This window comes from Salarias fasciatus, chromosome 15 (genome assembly GCF_902148845.1).
Source record: "Salarias fasciatus chromosome 15, fSalaFa1.1, whole genome shotgun sequence".
NCBI lineage: Eukaryota > Metazoa > Chordata > Actinopteri > Blenniiformes > Blenniidae > Salarias > Salarias fasciatus.
Window position 1 is genome coordinate 18,613,329 of NC_043759.1, and position 15,925 is coordinate 18,629,253.

At 43.5% G+C, this 15,925-nt stretch overlaps 1 protein-coding gene across 19 annotated transcripts in view; it reads left to right on the forward strand.

Annotated features, from left to right (window-relative positions):
- LOC115402113 (clathrin coat assembly protein AP180) overlaps positions 1-14,372 on the forward strand; it is a 34,154-nt gene extending 19,782 nt beyond the window's left edge. For 2 of the 19 annotated variants that reach the window (XM_030110540.1, XM_030110539.1), the window contains 20 exons: positions 54-156; positions 260-353; positions 462-573; positions 671-777; positions 900-941; positions 1,470-1,543; positions 1,764-1,769; positions 2,278-2,290; positions 2,383-2,513; positions 2,698-2,771; positions 2,950-2,964; positions 3,472-3,642; positions 5,120-5,224; positions 9,632-9,715; positions 11,685-11,771; positions 12,372-12,433; positions 13,169-13,222; positions 13,380-13,463; positions 13,545-13,656; positions 13,788-14,372. In XM_030110540.1, coding sequence (XP_029966400.1) covers positions 54-156; positions 260-353; positions 462-573; positions 671-777; positions 900-941; positions 1,470-1,543; positions 1,764-1,769; positions 2,278-2,290; positions 2,383-2,513; positions 2,698-2,771; positions 2,950-2,964; positions 3,472-3,642; positions 5,120-5,224; positions 9,632-9,715; positions 11,685-11,771; positions 12,372-12,433; positions 13,169-13,222; positions 13,380-13,463; positions 13,545-13,631 — 1,505 coding nt within the window. In that variant the 3' untranslated portion in view covers positions 13,632-13,656; positions 13,788-14,372. The remainder of the gene's footprint in view (positions 1-53; positions 157-259; positions 354-461; positions 574-670; positions 778-899; positions 942-1,469; positions 1,544-1,763; positions 1,770-2,277; positions 2,291-2,382; positions 2,514-2,697; positions 2,772-2,949; positions 2,965-3,471; positions 3,643-5,119; positions 5,225-9,631; positions 9,716-11,684; positions 11,772-12,371; positions 12,434-13,168; positions 13,223-13,379; positions 13,464-13,544; positions 13,657-13,787) is intronic. The other 17 variants (XM_030110543.1, XM_030110544.1, XM_030110545.1 and 14 more) reach the window with 17 other exon arrangements.
- The last annotated feature ends 1,553 nt before the right edge of the window (positions 14,373-15,925 follow it).

Consider the following 15,925-nt stretch of genomic DNA (forward strand, 5'->3'; position numbering starts at 1 on the left):
ATAATCTCGTTTTGTAAAGCAACATGTCCTGATCTACATGTGTTTGTCTGCAGGCTACGACATGTCGACGTTCATCAGGCGGTACGGACGCTACCTGAACGAGAAAGCCTTCGCCTACCGCCAGATGGCTTTTGACTTCACCAGAGTCAAGAAGGGGTACCTGAACTTCCGTGTTAACATATTTTTGTGTATTATATTGAAACGTGTGATTCATTCAGCGGCTATTTTTATGTGTAAAACCTTTGTCCTGTGTTTGAAGTGCTGAAGGAGTGATGAGGACCATGACCACCGAGAAGCTGCTGAAAGGCATGCCCGTCCTGCAGACTCAGATTGACACACTGCTGGAGTTCGATGTGCGTCTCTGCTTTTACCTTTGCAGCATCTTTCCTTCAGGTTTTTGGATTCATTGATCCGAGCACTGGACATCTGTTTTACAATATCTCTGTCCCAAATCGCTGCAGGTTCACCCCAAGGAGCTGAACAACGGGATCATCAACGCAGCGTTTCTGCTTCTCTTCAAGGACCTGGTCAAACTGTTTGCGTCCTACAACGACGGAATCATCAACCTACTAGGTACTCACAAAGTATTGGTTTCTTTTTTTTTCTCATGAGCCTAAGAAAAAAATTGAAACGTTTATGAATCTGCTGACTTTGATGCTTTTGTACACAGAGAAATTCTTTAAGATGAAGAAGAGTGAGTGTAAGGATGCTCTGGAGATCTACAAGAGGTTCCTGACCAGGGTGACGAAGATTGGAGAGTTCATGAAGTTGGCAGAGGTAGGGCTGCTACTGGCACACAGGAGTAACTGATCACTAATGCAGTAACTGAGTGAAATTTCAGTGTTATAAGTCACTTTGACCAATTTCTGTTTCTGTTTCTTTGTCGCTTTCCTTCACAGACAGTCGGAGTTGACAAAAATGACATTCCTGACATCAACTATGTAAGTGACGTCTTAACACCTCACACACAGCTGTCTTGTTTTGATTAGTTCTCAGAATGTGTTTCCACACGGACGCCGTCCGTTCCACCTCGCGCACGCACACACACACACACGCATACACGGACCAACGTGCCTCACCCATCACCGTCTCCTCACCCAGTGTCTCCACCCGGGGGTGGTGGTGGATCTAGCAGACTCAGACGATGAAGACTGTCCTTTTAAACCCCCCGAGGAGCCGGTAACCACAGAAACAGAGGCTGCTCCGGCTGAGTGCCTGTTTGCGGGATGAAGTGTCGGCATGTTGATCCTGATTTGTTTTGACAAACACGTCACACACACGCAAATCCAGCGTGTGTGTATTTGTGTGTGTGTGTGTGTGTGTGTGTGTGTGTGTGTGTGAACATTGCTGTGGGATTTCCTGAAGTTCCGTCACATCTCTTTTGTTTCTCTGGTGACTGAAATGTAGAGTTGGATTAATGAACCTGGGAAAATGTGTTTTAGATGACTGCAGTGTTTATGTCTCGTCAGGCTCCCAGCAGTATCCTGGAGTCTCTGGAAACACACATGAACGGCCTGGAGGACGTAAAAGGAGGCAAGAAGGGGTAAGGAAGTGTTTGACGCTTTCACGTTTGAATACAGTAAGAAATAATTTCAATCCGAAATCCAATGAATCCCTTTTCCCTAATTTTTGAGATTTGTCACAAATACTATTTTAATCTTAAGAACCATGAGCTGAAACCAGTCTTCACAGGTATATTTCTACATTTTCGTTTAACCCCTTCCTCTCTTTCACTCTCCTTTACGTTGATTTGGGAACATCAGTGAAGGGTGAGCATATACTGTGTGTTTTGTTTGGAGTAAATCGGACTCTTAGAGAGCCGTGTTTTTACCGTCACCCCCCCCCCACCTTCAGACACACGTACGAACACATTATGCACGCGTGAATCGAGCACGGGCAGCTCATGCACCACGGCTAACTGGATTCACATGTGGAAATGTGTGTTTTGATGTGATTACATGTGTGATCTGGAACACATGTTTTCGTTTACAGTAAGTCACCACGTGTGCTGTCACATATCGATATGCAATGTGAATCACTATATGAAGGGTTTATGATCATTTGCACTAAAGCGATGCATCTATAAGACAAAATTTGACAATATTTAACCTGCAATGCGCAACTTAGGACATGAACTCTTCATATGATCACATACGATGCAGTCTATCTGTTTCATTTCCTGACTCCAGAAGTTTACATTAGAAATGAGCCATTAAATAAATTCATTCTGTGTCAAACTAATCTTACTAACGCTGCCTCCTGCTCCGCCCCCTTCAGGTCTCCAACAAAGGTAAGATTTGCCGTTCAGATAGTCTTGCATTTACGTGAAGCTCTTCTGCTCTGACGTACCGCTGAAAAGCTGCTTCTCTCTCCGTCCTCCAGGGATCTCCAACAAACAACGTGTCTCCGACATCGACTCCGGCCAAATCCTCAAACGCTGTCCCCGCACTGCAGCCTCCTCCTGGAGAGAGCGCCGCCGCCGCCGCCTCAGCCGCTCCAGAACCAGCCGAGGAGTAGGTTTCTGTCTCCTGTTGAATCTCATGTGATAAAAATCATGCTCAACGGTTCATTTCACACCCATTTATGATGAACTAATGATATTGATCACTGCTGCATAAAGCCGGCAGTGTCGACTTGCTTGTTTTGTTTTTCGACCGGAGTGAATAATCACTGGGATGTTGGTTGTGGTTTGTTCAGTTCTTTGTTGGACCTGGACCCGCTGTCTTCCTCTGGGCCCTCAGCACCATCGGCTGCCCCCACATCTTGGGGAGGTAAGCGGCTCCTTCCTGTCAAATGATTGAAAGATGCAGTTGTTACTATACTGACACTTTCATCACTGCTAATGTTCAAAATGATCAAAAATGCTTTTGTGACTAATAATGAATTTGTCCAGAGAAAATCACTTTAAACCTTTCCCCTGCTGTGCTCTTTCATTTCCTGCCTCCATAGATCTTCTGGGATCAGGTGAGTCTCTCTGCTGTCCAGCAGTGTCTGGTTCTCCCTCCCGGTTACCTGAATGTCACGTTCTTTCTCAACAGCCTCCACCTTGAAAATGTGTAATAAATATGAAATGTAGCTCCACTACTGAATGAAGCGGTGTGAGATGGTTCGCTCCCTGTTTGTCTCCAGCTGTTCTCTTTAGTCTGAGAAGTCTCTCTGTTTCTCTCTGCCTTCTCCCTCCCCTCCCTCCACATACTCCATTGTCTGGTTTTGCTTTGTAATGGGGGCTATTTTCGTTGGTTTAATTTTCTTTCTTGGTTATGACCGGATGGTGCCGGAACCTTACTTTGCTCAAAAATATGGATTTTGGTTTTCTTGGTCAATTTGAAATCTTCTCCACTGGGTTTGATTTGTTTTGGGCTTTTCTTTTGGCTTGATGCCGCCGGTTATTTTGGTTGTCTTTTTTCTTATGATTTATTTTTGCTGCCTTTCTTTGGGGGGGGATTTCAAACACCCCGCTGGTACTCGCAGAAATGGGCGACTCCTTGCTATCCGAACCCACCCTCACAGCAGAGCCCACCCCCTCCCCTGCAGCAGCAACGCCCACTCCTGCAGCGGCAGAACCCGGAGTGTCTCTAGCTCCTCCCACTAGCACAGCAGCCGCCACCTCCCCTGGCGCCGCCAATATGGATCTGTTGGGAGGTCAGTGGGCTTCCAGAAAATTCTGCTTGAAGGAATCACTCTGGGAAGCTCAAGCCTAAAAAGCCATCACACGACGCGATTATACAAACGACTGCATGCTTGCACACTTACAGTATGTAGAACTTTGCTGATTTTCTGCAGATATTGCCTGAAACACTGCGAGCAAAGTTGCATCATCGAAAGCACTCCGCACTCATCATCAGCTATTAACTGCTTGAAAGTTGTGGGACCAAATCACTGAATATTACTAGGAAATCTCAAATGAATGGTGATAAAACAAGAAAAGATAAACGATTAGACAATAATATAACATAAAAACGCCTTTCCCTATTTATCACAGTATTTTCCTGATCGTCATTTCATTAAAAATGTCTTAAAAATTCCCCAAAAAAGCTGTGATTATTCTTGCTAAGTTTACAATCATACACTGGTGCTTTAGAACCATTTCTAAGCAAACTAGTCAAACTTCAACTTCACTTCAACTTCATAGTCTGAAATACCTATTTGTCTACAAGTTGAAGACATTTGTTCACATATTAAACACCTCCGATAAATAATGTTGATCTTTGTTAAAGTAACTCAGCAGTGAAGGGCATGATTTTTTCAAGTTTCTCCTACTTGGAACTTTGCATTATTTTTAAATACAGTAGATTAAGTTTTAATTTTAACGGGTAACATAGAGAAAAGTGCACTTTTGCATGCCTATATGAGTCAGGGAGCAGATTCAGTGGAAGGTGGCAACAGCTTTTGCTGCATATCATAAAAAGTAGCATGACTTTAAAAGAAAAGGTTAAGAGGTTAAAACAAGTTGAAAAAAATTAAGCAACGAATAGACAGGTGTATTTCTTATAAAAGAAAAAAAGAATTATTGATGGATCAGTCTAGGTTTGCGATTTTGTTCATGTTAAATGTCCGTAGATAAATAATGCATTCAGTTTGGGCTCCACACTGTTAAAATCTTGCAGAATTTAGGTAAAACTCATTTTCTTCCTTGCACACATGCTCACACCTTCAGACACAGTATTGATCCTGCTCTACTCCACGTCTGGCTTGCACGTTAGCATACTGCTGCTCTCATTCTCCACATGCGTCCAGTTTGATAGGCAGACATGCTTTTCTTTGATCTCAGTGAAAAGCAATTCTATCAAACACTGTCACGTGGCTCAAGCTACAGCTAAAACACGGCAGCTGTAACGTCTGTAGATTTCTGGCTTATTCTCTTCTTTGTGCAGTAGATTAATCCTTGCTGTAGTGCCTCCTGTCTGTTTCCCCATTCCATTCACCTGTCAGCCATTAATGTCACGTAACAAGGCCGTGTACCGAAAACAAAAACTCACCGCCTGTAATCTCACCTTTACTGTCCTGCTATATTCTCTTTCCAACTCAACATTTCTTGACTTCTATCTCTATTTCCAAATCTGTCCCTGTCTCTCTTTATGTTTCTGCCCTCTCCCGGGATTCTCGCATGAAACTTCAGATGCCTTTGCAACACCTGTCCCTGCCACTGAGGCCTCTGCAGCAGCAGCAGCCGAGGGAGGGGCTGCAGCAGCCACGTCCGCCCCTGCCGCCAGCGCAGGAGCTGGTGGGTGAATCAGTGTGTGTGTGTGTGTGAGACCTCTGTAACATTTTGTGAATGTGCAAACGTAGGAGCAACTTTCAGTGACTTTCCATTGCAATTGATTTAATTAATTTGTTGTATGAAGTGGAAAATGCCTCCCTTTTTCATTTAAGGCAAGTTAAGCGTTTCTTTTTTTTTTTTTTAGAATCAAACCTATTTTTTAGAATCAAACCTGGACATCCATGTCCATTTGTAGTCCTAATTAAGCCCGACTTTGCTGTCGTTCCTATTGAAATGATGGTGTTTTTTCATTTACGGTTCAAACCAGCAACAGTTTGTTGGACTTTTCCCACAAGGATAACATTTTCACAGTTAAACCGTTCTATTCTTCATGGCATGATTTTGTTGCGTGCATACATGCCATAACTATAACTATAACTATAACTATAACTATAACTATAACTATAACTATAACTTATAAAAGACCTTATGGTTGGCCCTGAGAGCATGACTATTCAATCAAGATTCATTGAAAATTATCAGTAAGTTATCTTAGAAAATGGAGAAACATCCACAGTCATTAAAGCTGAATGAATGTTGTCAGTAAAAGGTTTTTTAAAAAATCCTGAATTGTGAAGCTATCTTGTCAAGTAAATCCAGTCAACTGTTCCCACTGTGTCCAAACAAATGTCTTACTTCTTTCGTTCTCTTTCGCTCAGAGGTTTGAGTACTATGGGGATGGCTAGTAGCTACGTCATCGAAGCTGAATACGTCACTTCCGTGTCCAAAGGCGCATTGGTGCAGTGCTGTCCCGTGTTGTAACAACAGGAACGATGTCAACAAAACCATATCCTACTACTGCTTTCCTCTGACATTACATCATTATATTATTTTTACTGATATTACAAATAATGAGGCGGACTCACGTTATATAGATCAGATTTTTATTGTTTCATTTAATTATGTCTCTGAGCCAGACAGCAGCGGCACCGCAGCCAGGTCTCCTCCCCACAGCGGGACGGTCCCACCGAGACACACACACCCAGCACCGGACCCGGTCCTGAATAGGACCCCGGACCGAGCAGGACACAGGACGGAGCGGGCCACCTGCTCCCGGTGCTGGTTAAATAAAGGCAATTTATAGAAGTCTAAATAAAATGTTTGGCTAAACGTCCTCTGTCTGTATTTAATCTCCCTTTAGCTAATATTATTTTCTAGGCTGCTGGCATCACATCACATCACTGATTAAATGAATCATTTGCTAAACTTTAGAGTTTGTTTACATGTCAGTCGCGGTTCTTCAGGTCCTGCTGGTTCCCACATCAGCTCCTCTCGTGGCGCCGGCGCATCAACAGTAACTCTATCGGCCAGTACAATATGGTGTAAAACAGCACAGGACAAAATAAAGTCCCACATCTTTTCAGGGCTGAACAGCAGCGTTTCCCCCGCTGGATCTGAAGCTGCTCTGCAGCAGCTGTGAGTCTTTGCACACTTTTAAAACTGCGCTCCTCTCCGTGGCAGGATGGACCAGCGGAGTTATCCAAAGTTAATAATCCTTTATTAATCCCACAAGGGGGGATATTATTAGATATTTTGTAAGGGCTTTTTTATTATTATTATTATTATTATTTTACTTTTTAACCTGTACTGAATGTGTGCTGCTTCTGCTTTATGGCGTGTTTGAGGTTTGGTTTAAAATTATTTCCCTGGATGACACTTCTAGAATAAACTAAGTTGTCCACAAACCGCAGACAGACAGTACCCAATTCTAACATAGATAATTAATTAATAGTTAAGTTTCACAGCTTGATGCGACGACTGACACCCTCGTGTTAATGCTAGCTCGCCACTTACTCACTCACCTCAACTTTGTAAATGTTGTTTTTCATTGAAGCCTGTACTTTCCATTTCAGACTTCCACCTGTCACCACAGAAACATTTACAACTCGGTTTGAGTTGTAAGGGTTTAAACCTCTCTTCACTGACTTTGGAATGTCAGCAAAATTCACTGTTACCGTGAAAAAAGTGGCCGGTTCTTTGGCAACAGCCATTGTGTTTACATTGCGCGCTGGAAGCCTTGGACCCGGAAGTGACTTGTGACGTCACACTAGCCATTCCCATAGCTGAACAGGCTGTGGAGTGGGTGTATGTGTCTGAGTGTGTGTGTGTGTGTGTGTGTGTGTGTGTGTCCAAGTGTGCATTTCTAGTTGGACTCATCAGAGTTTCATTTCCAGTCTTTGTGCAGAAACAGTCGGGGGTCCAGCTTCACTCTTCATCCCTGCTTCTGTCTGAGGGGGCTTTTGTACTTTCTGTGGCAATCAGGAAAAATCATCTCGCTTTGTCTTTTCAAATGAGAAAAGAATTGGTGTGTGTGTGTGAGCTCGTGGCGGTCAGCCGGTCTCTTTTGTGCAGTCTGGCTTCGTTTCATCTTCAAAGGTTCACGTTCTGAGGAGAAACCATTCAATATCTGCTGTAGCTGTTTGCTCGGGCTGAGCTGGAGTGTGTTGGGGGCTCACACTTTTACTCCTGCTGTATTTTCATCTTCGATGCCTTCAGAATTCCCTCATTTCATGTAGTAGTTACAGTATTTTCATCATTAAACCTGTTGAATGTTCATTTTTAGATAATTATCATGTACAGTTTTGTTTTTGTACAAGTCATTGTAACTCATACCACACAGTTCGCTGCTTTCGCTAGCTAGCCAAACGTCTGTGGTTTTGCCTTGAACTTTAGCCGTCACTCTGTCCAGTTTTTGTTCAGTGTATGTCCGTTCTAGAACACGTTAAAGTCATTGTCTAACATCCCCTTCCTCTCCATTTGCTGCTTTTCTCCCTCACCACATCCCCGCTTCCTCCCAAAAGACCCCTTTGCTCCTCCGGAGGTCAACACCAGCACGGCGTCTTCAGGCCTCGACCTGTTCGGCTTGATGACGGTGGAGAGTAGTAACCCGGGTAGTTCGCTGGACGCCTGTTTTAGCTCTGCGGCGCCGCAGCCCTCCCCCTCCCCGTCCCCTTCGCCGCTGTTCATCTCTTCATCCAGCACCATTACCACCACCGCTACCATTTCGGCCACCAACCCCGCATCTGACCTTTTCAGCGGTAAACGATAGAGATGTGTGTGGTCCGACATTAATCTCGCCGTCTCGTCACGCTGATTTGCATCTTCCTGGCTCGCCATCCCCTCCCCTCTCCCTCTCCGCACCCTCTGGTTTTGCCATTTGTTTCCATTTTCCTCAGAACATCCAACACGTTTGCATCTTTGCTGTGTGTCGCCATGTCGAAGAACTGAAGCATTTTCATGATCTTGTGTTTGGGTGCGCATGTGTTCGTAGATATTTTCGACTCCATGCCAGACCCTGCTCCCAGCAATGACTTGTTTTCGTCAGGTACCCCCTCGAGCGCTCTCAGACTCATACCCTGGATTGCTGTGTCTGTCTCTCAGCTTTGTCCTTGGCTTTGATCAGAGATGAAAAAAAAAAAAGAAAAAGGGAAATGAGATTGCTCACTTACGGGTCAGCTAAAAGCTATTGAGCTGTCTGAAACGTTTACTGAATGACTTACCTCCTTTCCAACGCCAGCATGTACTGCGTGCACTTTGCATCATAATGAATCCGAGTGCAGAGTTTGTGTGTGTGTGTGTGTGTGTGTGTGTGTGTGTTTGGTGTCTAAACACTGTCTCCAACCTTGCCTTCTCCAGCGGATGTGTTCAGTCCCCCTGTACCCACCCTCTCCTCAGCACCCCCACCCAAAATTGACTCAGGAGCCATCATGAACCTGTTTAGTGGTGGGTAACTCACGTGACTGCCTGCGATCACTCTGATTTCCTTCTTCCTGAAAACACCAGAGGAAGGAGGAGAAAGCTGATAGATGTTAAAAATTATTCACATTTCATCAAGAAGAAGAATGAGAAACAGGATGAGGAGTAATACAGACAGTTTGCAATTATTTGTGAAGCATCAGTATTAGTGAGGTGTTTTTTCTCCTTCTTTGTTTTTTTCTGGCTTCAAGTAACGAATAAGAGAGTTTTCCTGGTTGCCGTGTGTCCACCGGGGAGAAATCACTTCAAATCACTGTAGAATTCTGTGAATTTCTGTTTGCACATGGATGATGAAACGTCTCGGTTGCAGTACAAGAAAAGCCACTCAGACGGGCGTGCGTGTGTGTGAATGCGTGTTTTAATCTAAAAAAGGCCTTGTTTCCCTGTTCACTTGCTGAAAAGATGTTGGAGCCTTGGTTTCTCTAACTCTCTGCTTTCTCTGGCATTACCAGCGTGAAGCTGAAGGCTGATTCTTACCCTTCTCTGCCCTCATGCTGCGATGGAAACAACGGCTCCACCTGCTTCGGCCTGGCGTGGATTGGTTTGTTTTTTTTGTTTTTTCGCTGTGATTCCTTTTTTTTTTTTTCCTGGGGGGGTTTGGGGCTGACCTGCCAGAGTCCACAGGAGGAGACGCCCCAGCTGCGGCCGCCGCCGCCGCCCCTGCTGCCTCCGCCGCCCCCGGCGCTGAGCTGATGTCAGGTAAAGTCCTCAGATGTGCCAGCTGGCATCCTGCATGCGCACAGTAGAGCCAGAATAAACATGAAGCAGATATTTCATTGAGATGTTTCACTGACTGCACTCTGGATACCTTAGCAGACATAAAAGACACTGATGTTAGGTTTACAGGCCTTTGGGACAGAGACCTTGAATCAAGCATATGTTTATTCTTTCCTTAATAAAGAAATGGACTGCTTCCATTTTTAAAATGGCCTTTTTAAAAAACATTGTGGGCCTGCCAACCAAATGTAATCTGCTTAAAAGACTTTTGTTCCAGTAAAGTAGTTTTAATAAAGCATTCTAAAAGAAACTAGATTCTGTGGTAATGTGCAGATTTATACCAACATTTCAATACTAAAATAAAAGTATGGAGTATGCTGATACTCCAGATCATCACGTCAAAGGCTGAGAGGTTCTCAGATGATAGCTGATAAAAAAAGAAAGAAAACTGTCCATTGTTGGGTTTTTTCACCTGTAACTGTGACTAAACTTGAGATATCTTGTTGTTATTTTAAACTGTGGGGAAAAAAAATCTATAAAAGTTAAAGATATGAAGTTTTTGCTGTGTTGTCGCATGATGGTTTGTCATTACTCTTTTAATGTCCTAATATGTGAGTTTAATTCACTGACATCGACTATTTTACTTTTATGCTCATTTCATTGTGTTGGAGTACTTGCTTTGTGTCAGTTGATTTGTACATTTTTACAGTCGTTAATGAACGTGTAATTGTTTGATGAGAAGATCTCATTTGTGTGCGTTCACAGAGAAAACGTTCCATTTTGTCTGTGAAGTCGCAGAATCTGTCAGATTTATGTCAAACCCGCACATGACCGCATTAATACCATGTTTGGATCACTTCATTTATATCCAGTTGAAGGAGATGTTTGTGTTTGGGGAATTCTTCCACTCGGTTTTAGTTTCACTTTTATGACTGTGCTATGCATACCTGTTACCATAACAACACAGACGCATGCTCACCTCCTCGCCATCACCCCTGTGCCTCCCGTCTCATGTTATATAAACTGATGGTTTGCAATACTACTGCTTTACAGCTGAACTCTCTCTCTTTCCCTCTCTTTCTGTCATGTATGCAATAACCTCTCACGGCCTCATTGTCACCGACTCCTTTCAAACCTCATTGCATTTTTTTCCCCTCCCTCTCTCTCTCTCTGGCATCTGTGCTTTTCACTATCCTCTCTCTCTCTCCCTGCCTTCCTCCTCGCTCGCTCGCTCTCTCCCATCTGGCTCTCGGGCTGGCTCATTTCTTGCTTCCTGCCGTTTGATTGGGTGAGTTTCCTTGCTCTCTAACACGGCAATTTACCCACAGTGCACTGCATTGCAGTGGTGCACGGCGAGCTCAGCTGCACCGTCCCTTCCACCACCAGATGCCTGACGGTTACATAGAGTGTGCAAAGTAGCTGTAGCATTTAGTGCCGCTGTAGCAATTAACACCGCTTCATTTTTAGCTGCTGCGCTTTGGCCCTCACCACAGTTTCTGCAACAATCGCAAACACGCTTCTCCAGACTGATCAGTTAGAGTAACTGGGAACACGCTTAGGCTTATATTTACTGCCGATGTATTTTTTAAAGATGTGAAGTTCTTATTTTTGTCTGATTTTATTGGATGTTATCAATAGCATATGTCTCCTGATGCAACGGTGACTACATGAGCTTAATCTTTCTCACAGTCAGACAAAACATTTATCACACCGTCGGCCATTGATGACACCTAATATCTTATTTTATACGAACCTACTGTCTTCAGTAGTTTCACAACCCGGTGGGTTTCTCATCTCTCCGTTGTCATGGAGACATCTGTTGGTTGTCATGGTAATCCCCAGCAGTAAGGAGGCCTGCTACTGAGTGTGGGGATAGCGTGCTCTGAAGGATGCTAACGTCTCCCTCACTTCTCCACCCTCCTTCCTTGTATCTCCTCCGTCCCCGCTGTAGTATTTGATGGCTTAGGAGATGTAATGAAGCCCACTCTGACCCCTCAGGCGGGGGATGTTGACACCTCCATGGCTAACATGGCTAGTAGTAAGTAGTCCTTAAAATGAGTAGATTTCTAGATTATTCCTAAGAATTGACATTTTTGGGAAATTGTCCTTTTTGCTCTCTGATGGGGGGAAAAAAAATCCCAAAAAACATATGAAACAATGACCAGAAAAGTAAGTGAACCACAATTGAAAAAGGGTTATATTTATTAAAGTATCTCATCAGAGCATGTCTGCAGCTGTTCTACAGATGTGGTCTTGATCCGATTAAAAACTTCTGGTTTAAAACATGTTTGCTTCTGTTTCCAGTCTTATGCTCAACTAAACTAATCAACATTCACTCTGGCTCTAAATGAATTATGTAAGGAAGCAAATAACTATATTTCCCAAAATGTCGACAACTTCAATCAATTCAGACCAAAGGCAACACCGAAGCTTATTGCTTTATGGTGAATTTCAGTGTTTCAGTATAGATACATTCACATCACTGTCAGCTGTGCCTCAGGTCCAAATTGATTCTGCTTTTAACATATAAATGTATCAAACTGAATCTGGTGTGATTATGAACACATGGAAACAGGCGTGTGACAGTACCTGTGTTTATCTATCCCTCTCTCTCTCTTCCTTTGCTGTCTTCCCGAAGATCTGACGATGGGAAACCCAGCAGCCCCTCAGGTAGCTCCCCCAAGTTGGGGTGCTCCCATGGTAAATGTTGTCTGTGTCTTATAGCATGGAGTGGAGCCGCATGGCAGCGACAGACAGGGCCTTCCTGTAGCAGCAAATCGCGAGCATTGCCTTCATCTGGCTCTCCAGGTTCCAGCTGTGAACATAAAGAAAGGAGAGGGACAGAAGAGAGGGCAAAGATACGTTTCTTTAAAGCTGCAGCAAGAGGACAGAGACCAAGATACTGGTGATCTGATTTCAGTCAGCAACAGAAACGTAGCCGTGTTATTAGGTTCATGTGAGTTCTAAAAAAATTCAGTGTATATTTATACTGGAGAGCGATGAAGTGGCAATTGGTAAAGCCAATTAAAGAAGCTGTTGCTTGGAAACAGCTTCGTTTTTCTTTCAACTTTCTATGTTCTTTAAAGCCTGATATGGCCAGAGACACCAAGCGGTTCTCCCCGCGGAGCTTCACTCATCACTTCATTGCCACGGATGCATATTTGGCAGCAACAGATTTAAAGCTTCCATCTGAAGGCCTCGTGCTTCAGCCTTCCCCTCTGCACTGTAAACGCATGTCTGAAAAGAGAATAAATAAGTTAGTTTATTGTTGCGGCGGTGTGTGCAGTGTCCTCGACTCTTCTTTGTGCATCCTGTTCCCATTTTGTTTGCGTGTGTTTGTGTGTGTGTGTTTGCAGCAGTTATGTCTTGTCTTAAGTGTGTAGTGTAGTAACACCCCACCTCCTCCTCTCCATCCGCTGCCCTCCACACCTTTAGACCATACCCATGGGTGTCGCTCCTTTTATGGGGACTTACCCCAGCTTCACCATGGTAAGACCGAGAGTGCAGTCCAATCCAGCAATGTCTGCCCTGGACGTTACTGGATGCTGAAGGACAATCGCCCCTTTCGGCGGCCGGATACGCACCCATCAGATCTCAGAAACTTTGTCTTAGTGAGCCTTATACCTTCCATCTGTGTCTGTGTAAGGCCCCGGCACCAGGTGCAGGAGCTCCCATGATGCCAATGGCAAGGCCTGGCTTCCCTGCCACGGGACCAACCCCCGGGGCACCGGTAGCATGCTCAATCCTCATAACAACCCCATGCATCACTTTGTGAAAGAAGAGCGAGTGCTAACATGAGCCATCTCTGCAGATGTCTCCTGGAATGGCCCAGAGCCCCAGAAAGCCGCCGCCACCGAGGAACGCTCTGGACGACCTCAACATCAAGGACTTCATGTAGGCTGATGGACCCAGAAACACCAGAGGTACGTGCTGTGTGTCTTCACTGGAGATGAATTCAATCAAACCTTGAACGTTTTTCTACTCATGTGTTTGTGCTGATGCTCTCCAGAGTCTGTGTTTCAGTCCAGTGTGATCGTCGATCCTCTCTCTGCAGGTTTGTCGTTGTGTCTGGAGCTCTGTGGATGTGGATGTCTGCACTCCCCCTTCCCGCCCCGTCAGCCAACCAGCCATCAACTCTTCCATCTTCGGCCCCTCTGCCCTCTCCTCCTTGAAAGAAGATGACCTTCCTTCCTTATCTAATGTTGTAGCACAAATGTGAATGTGAACCCTAGATACAAAGAAAAAAAAACTACAAAAAAAAAACGATTCCGTTTACGTGTGTGTGTGGGTGTGTGTGTAATTCAGTGTTAACCTTTACTTAATATACTACAGAAAATCAACCAAAAAAAAAAGGAATTAAATGTGTATTTAGATTCATTCTGGATTTCGGCGTATCAGCTGATTGGAATGGTGGATATATGTTGGTTTCTTTGCGCATCTCCCAAATGAGGACTGTGTTGTTAAATGTGGACTGTGTTCGGTGTAACTTCACTGGCCAACCCCCCCCCCCCCCCCCCACTCCTCTATCCCTGTCGTCCAAACTAATACTCAGCTATGTTTAACGTCATAAAAACTTGGTTGTACCTATATCTGCTTGGCCATCCATTCTCCCACCTGTCTACTTCGAGTTTTGGAGGAACGCATCTCAGTCGATGCAACTTGCACTGCAATTCTGGATCTATCATTGGACACGTCAAACAGTGTTCGGTTTTGTTTTTACTTTATTATTATTGTTCTTTTTTTTGTTAGGGATTGTAAACATGCAAAACTGTTAAAATTGACATATGCATTTTAGTCTATTTTGAATGATAGATTATACATATTTTCTTTAATCTTTATTTTGAGTGATAAATATATCATATATTTTTAGTTACATTCAGTTTTAACGTTGAAGGGGGGTTAAAAAAAAGAAGTAGACAAAAAAAAAAACAACTTTCCACCTTCTTTATACAAACCTCTCAATGTGCAACAAGAGGTGGGAGTGAATGGGGACCTTCTCCAGAGTGTGAGCTGTTGCGCCCTCTGCTGGTGCGGAGTGACACTCCATCATATCAATGAACACAACTCAATCTGGGATGCATTCAAATACTTTCACAAAACTCATTTCTCCACAAGAAATATCATGTGGAAGCAAATGAGATGAAGTATTTGTGATTGGAACAGGGCCTCAGGCTTTTTCTCTTTTTTTGATTATTTGTGATGCAGCAGTGGTTGGTACATTTGTTGAAGTACTGCTGCAGACGTCTTGAGGATTCACTCTAAAGCACTCAAGTATACACTGGATGTTCTGTGTGTTGTTTATTTCCCAAAAAAAGTGGCTGTATCTTAATCCATTGTGGCATAAACAAAGTGTTGAAAGAAAAATAAAGGTGACTATGATGCATAAAATCAAAAAGAATGTGGGTAAATAATGTTTGCTATAAGTATTCTGATGAAAGTTGTGTTTTTTTTTTCTTTTCCATTTTGATTTTTTTTCTTCTTTTGGTCATTATGGATGGCATCGCCCTTCCTCCTTCAACCCTACTTGCATGTGAGTCCAAATGAGATGCAATAAAGAACAAATACACATGACGATGGTGGCTCCTCTCTGATCTCTGCTCTGGTTCAGGGTTTAAAATGTGACCATTTGATGGAAAATTCATCACAATGAAAACGTACATTCTTTGTTTACAAGCTGCACAGCCAGTACAGACAAACACGCCACCGATCCAAAACTCTGGAACTGATGTATAAATTTTTGGATGACTGAAGCAATGAATAGAAAATTGAATAGTTTATCTTTTGTAATGTGCATGTACTCCTAATTTATATCAAGGTGCTTTGAAAAATGTTAGCAAATATAAGAAACAAAAAAAGCAAACTGTATGACTTTGAACATAAACTTGTCACCTCGGGAAGTGTAAAAATCCATCCCATTTGCACATCAAAGTCAGGAAATGCTGTGTAGAGTGTGATTACTTAACTACATATCGATCAATACCTGTATTAATCTCTTTGAAATGAGTTTGACAAGGTGTTAAGTCATCTAAATTTGAATTTTAACTGTAAAGAATTGTGGTGCAGGGAAGAACTAACCATTAGAATCTGCTGAATCTCCACCGATACACAGTCAGTACGTTTACATGCAGCCAATAACCCTTTTCAAACCCTTTTCAAACTCGAAACCCAGTAGCGCGTGGCCATGTAAACACC